The 5186-nt window shown below is 58.0% G+C and overlaps 1 protein-coding gene across 1 annotated transcript in view; it reads left to right on the top strand.

Annotated features, from left to right (window-relative positions):
• Nucleotides 1-4696: 4696 nt before the first annotated feature.
• The window catches only part of TMPRSS13 (transmembrane protease, serine 13), a gene marked incomplete at its 5' end in the record, with an annotated part of 3870 nt that continues 3380 nt past the window's right edge, over nucleotides 4697-5186 (top strand). Inside the window, 2 exons of the mRNA XM_009075847.1 lie at nucleotides 4697-4874; nucleotides 5112-5186. Of these exons, the coding sequence (XP_009074095.1) occupies nucleotides 4697-4874; nucleotides 5112-5186 (253 nt within the window). The remainder of the gene's footprint in view (nucleotides 4875-5111) is intronic.

Here is a 5186-nt window from a genome sequence, read left to right as displayed (position 1 = left end):
TCCGGTAAGGTGTGGGCAGCTCCGAGCCAGCTGGGAGCACTGGGATGCTCTGGGGCAGGACTGACCCGCTCTCCGCGGGGTTCGGGGGAGGGTCCAGGCTCTCTTCTTGCTCTCGGGAGTGTTGCCTTCACAGCAGCTGGCAGGGAGAAGGGGCCAGGGTGAGCTGTCCGGGTCGCTGCTGCCTCCAGCATCCTCTTGGCATACGGAGGGAGAACAGCCACCAGCATCCCTGGTGCCAGCCCTGTGCTGGCAGAGGAGGTGTTGGAGCTCTCAGCACCCTTCTCTGCCTCTCCAAAGTGGAGCTGGGAACGGTGGGGACCAGCTGGTGCTGCCAGTGGGATCTGGTGCTGCTTGGCACCCGTGGGAGCTGCACATTCCTGTGCCCTCCGACACCACTGGCAGCAGCTCGAGGTGGGCTCAGCACTGCTCTCTCCCTCACCTGCTCTCCAGGCAGTTTTCCCTGTGCCCTTTTGGGGCTGGGTTGACTGGGACCTGCTCAGCCTTGGATGTGGGACTTTGCTGAGCGTCTGCTCATGAGGAAAACATCCATCCTGGCTGGGCACTGGGCTCAGCCCGCCCGGGCGAGGCAGTGGGTAATTACTGCCGAGTCGGCTGTGCCAGCGACGTCCGGAACGCGCAGAGCCAGCGGTGACAGGGTGGATGGGGCTGGAGGAGAGGCAGGGCCAGCTGTCAAACCCATCCTCTTCCTGCCCTCGATTGGGGTGCCAGCCAGCTGCAGGGGCAGCGTGGGCTCATCCCAGAGCCCATCCAGGTCCGAGGGGGCAGTGTGCCCCCAGCACTGCAGTGTGGTCCCAAAGCAGGAGGCTGCACAGCATCTCGGTGAGAGCAGGGCAGAAACTGGGATGCTCACATACAGAGACAGTTGCCCAACACTGGGCATCCCCACTGGGCCACCTTGGCTTTGTCACTTGGATTAAATGGGTTATCAGGAGTCCCAGGAGTCACTCTGGGCTCTGCAACTGGGGGAGAGTTGCTTCATCCTCCCATGCCTCAGTTTGCCCATCTGTGGAATGGGATGAGCAGTGACTACTCACCCCCTGGAACATTTCTGGATCTCTACCCAAAGGGCTGCTCACCAAAGGGCGACTTGTCCCTGGCCACATCGGGCTCACTCAATCCACATGACTTGTCACCCACACTTGGAAAATGGTCTCAGAGTGCTTTGGGATTTCTCTTGTCCCTGTGCTGCCCCTTTGCAGCATCCCCTCACAGCCCCTGCCCTGGCTGTCCCTGGGGTCTGATCACACAGCTGTGGCACTCCGGGGGGACAGTGTCACCAGGAGGTACTGGGGGCTCTCCGAGGCTGGGGAGGGCTTTGTCCCCCACAAGGACAATGTGGCTGTTGTTGCTGGCTGAGCTGCTCTGCACGGACAATAGGTGCTTCACAAGCTGCTGAAGGAGCCAATTCCCAGTCTGGACACAGGCTGTGAGCAGCTGGGAGTGATGGTGAGGGTGGGCAGCCAGCCCAGCTGGGGGGAATGATCACCTACTGAGGCAGCTCCTCTCAGCTTATTTAAGCCAGGCTGCCTCCCTCCCCTCTTGATGCTCTGAATTTTGGGTAGCTGTTGTGTCCTGCTGCTTCCCTGAGACACGACTGGGCCCTGGGTCTGGTTGCAACACTCAGGTGTTACCTGGCTTCTCCCTCCCACTCCGAAACTGTGGATGACTGCTGGCTGGTTTCCCTGCTTCCCTCCCCACTGCCCATGGATCCTGAGCCTCCAGCCCAGCCCAGGTCACCTTTCCCCTGCTGCTGCCATGGATTTGGGAGCCTTCCCTCTGCGGCAGGGAGCCGTGCTGCAGGTCAGTGCACAGCTCATGGTGCAAAGGGGACAGACATCTCAGCACTGCTGTCTGTGGTTTAAGCGCTTTGCCCAGCAATGCTCAAAGCCTCAGAGCAGAGAGGAGTGAGGTGGTGTTTGCACTCACAACACGTTTAACAAAGGGCTTGTGTTTGCAGACAGGCACCACCTGCATCCCCCAGAGCGAGTGAGCAGAGCTGGCCAGGAGTGTCTGTGCATCCCCAGCACTCCTGGGGGGTCTTCTTCACTGTCCTCCCAAAGCCACCCCTGCCAGGGACAGGGCCTGGCTGTGCCCCCCTGCCCACACCTCTGTCTGATACCTGTTGGTCTCGGGGCTGGTGGAACATTTGCAGAGAGGGCGTCAGGGAAAGGGCTCCAACCGCAGCCGCACGTGCGAAGGGGGCACGGCTCTGGCTCTGACTTTTACTCAAAAGCCAGCAAAGGATGAGTAAAGGTTTTGTGGGCAGGAGCTGCTGCTCACTCACGGAGTCATGTGCACTCCTGAACAGAAACATCTTTGTAAAACCCCTGCTGTTTGCTCCTTGCTCCAGTGGCCTCACAAAAAGTATGCTTGTTACCTGGAGCCTGTGGAAAAGCCTTTGTTAGCTTCTCTGATTGATAGGCCTACAAAATGATTCGGACTTTAGACCTTTAAGGAAATAAGTAGCTAAAAGTTCACCTGAGTGTGAGAAAGGGCATGTGCTTCTTGCTGAGGAGTAATCAGAGCAGTTTGACCTATAGCATACTCAGGCATTTAATTTGCTGTTTGCACCCTGAGGTGGAAGTGCTGTAGCATCCAGCTTTGGGAAGCTGGGCTGTGTTTTCTAGTGTGATGGAGAAGTTTGTCCCTTGGAGGATTATAAGTCTGCTGGTCTGATAAGCAAAGGCTTATGCTTGCTGCAGGGTGAGACATGAAACGCTAGACATGTGGAGATAGCATAATGCCAGCACAAATGGGTGTCTGCAAAAATCTCAGTTATACCTAGACAGGAGAAATTCTCTTCCTAGGAAGGGTTCCTGGCACCCACACATGGTTTTGATTCTGCAAAGCAGCAGTTCAGGACCTGTCACAGCTCTGGCTCTCACTGGTTCACTCTGGTTCTCACTTTTGTTGTCTAACAAAGGGCACTGAGGGTACCCAGGGATGCTCCTCAGTGTGGGTGTGTGAGGACTCACATCCCATGGCATGACTGCTCAGGCTCATTAGGGGAGGCACTGCAGGGCACTCTCCAGCCCCACAGAGCACACCCAGGGGCTCTCCTCTGGGAGAAGGCAAAGCTGCAGCACAGCTGTCCTGGGCTTGCCCACATGGGAGAAATCCAGGTGGGGGGGAACCTCAGCCTGCAGGCTGAGCAGATCCAGGCTTGTTCTCGCTGTCTGGTGGGGAAGGGGGGAGAGGGGGGATGATGCTGTGGAGCAGACAGTGCCTCTGCTCCTCTCCATGCCCAGGAGCTGGACATAGTGGGGAGGTGTCTCTGCGTGGCCGGGAGATGTTAGCAGTGCCTGTGCCAAGGGCCCCGCGGGCAGCAGGAGGAGGTCTGTGCCCGGGGCTGGCCCTGCACACCCTGCTGCTGGCCAGGGCAGGTGGCCAGGCAGCCTCCTGGGGTGCTGAGCCTGCTGGCTCTGCAGCCTGGATGCTCCTCAGGCACAGTGTGAAGGTGATGTGTGTCCCCGATGAGCGTGGCCACGCCGGCTGTGTGACTCACAGATAATGCCCAGGAAGTTACACCACTGCATTGCAAGCAAGGGCACAGCCATATTTACAAAGCATGAGCCTGAGCAGCCTCACGACTGCTCATTAGGGCTCCTGATACCCAGCAGGAAACACGAGGGGAGAGAATATTCAGCTGGAAGGGTGATGGCAGCTCCCACTGCTGCCCCTGCTCTGCCCCTCCTCTGCCTGTTCCAGGGCTGTGCTCCAGCCTGGATGATGCCTCCTGGCTTGTCAGGGAAAGGGATGTTTTCTGGTCATGGGGAAAGGTGATTTCTAGCAGCTGCAGGGCCAAAAATCAAACAGGCTCAGAGGGATGTTTTAGAGCCCACTTCTGGCTGGTGGGTGGCAGCTCCACTTCTCCCTGAGTGCCCCTTCCATGGGACATCAGTTGTGTTTGGGTTGGAAGGGACCTAAAGCCCATCCAGTTCCAAGCCCCTGCCATGGGCAGGGGCACCTTCCACTAGACCAGGTTGGTCCAAGGTCTATCCATCCTACAGAGATTTTACAAAAGGCAGAGGAAAGGGCATTTATTTTTGGACCTGTACACAGGTCCTCTCTGAAGGAGAATGAGAGCCTCTGGTTTCTGTAGCATTTGGATGTGTATGTTGAGGAAAGGAAACAAATACATATTCTTTCATGAATTCACGGATGAGGAGTGACACAACTGCAGAGCAGCATTCCAGGGTGCAGGACGTTTCAGGGCTTGGAAAACACCGATTATTAAGTGTTACTAAATAAGAGCTGGAAATTGCACTGTATTTTTCAAATGGCTAATTAAGGATAGATGCATAAATTGGGGCACTAGCCCCATGGAACTGGGCCACGGCGTGACTGAGTCGATGCCAAACACTCAGCTGATCGCTCTGATCACAGCCATCGGTTTGGCACTTTCAGCCACCTGAAGGGGAAAAGCTGTGACGACGAGGGTTTGGGCCATCCTGGGCTGGGGTATGGCTTAGGCTCTGGTACAGATTGAGGCACCGGAGTGGGGTCTCTCCGTGGGGTTCGTGGTGTTGTGAGGAACAGCAGCAGCCTCGGCTGGTGGTGTCGGGGGCTCAGCTCTGTCACTCTTGCCTTCACAGCTGGCAGGGTGGCAGCTGCAGGGACTGTTGGGTGGGCATCACTCACTGCCAGCAATGTCAGTCATCTCCTCTGCTCACAGCCCACTGCCTCACCCAGCAGTGTCCCTGCCAGCCTCCATGCCTCCACGGTCAACATCTTCGGCACACGACCTCTGCAGCCTCCAGAGAGTGTCCTGGGCATCAGCTTCAAGCCCTACAGCCCCGAGGCCAGCCCAGCCCCGAGCCCCTGCACGGCCTGCGAGAGCACACGTAAGGATGGTGCCCAGGGTGGTCTCTGGTCCCACCCAGGGTGGGGAGGGATGGAGGGAGGCAGGGATGGGTGTCTGTGCCTGCTGCTGCTGGCACAAACCTTGGCCACAGCCTGGTGTTCCCCTGAGGGTGTGAGGGGGAGAAGTGTGACCATGGGTGTGCATGGCCCTGCTCTCCCACATCCATCTGGAGTGGGCAGCAGGGTCTGAGTCCCCCGGAGAGGCGCCTGCCTCTCCCTGCTGCCAGGATCCTCCATGTTCAGAGCTCCCTGCATGAGCCAGCGGCGGCTCGCGCTCATCTTCTGCGTCTCCGTCCTCATCG

Source organism: Acanthisitta chloris, unplaced genomic scaffold (genome assembly GCF_000695815.1).
Source record: "Acanthisitta chloris isolate BGI_N310 unplaced genomic scaffold, ASM69581v1 scaffold23745, whole genome shotgun sequence".
In the NCBI taxonomy this organism is placed as follows: domain Eukaryota; kingdom Metazoa; phylum Chordata; class Aves; order Passeriformes; family Acanthisittidae; genus Acanthisitta; species Acanthisitta chloris.
This window is presented reverse-complemented; position numbering and strand designations above follow the sequence as displayed.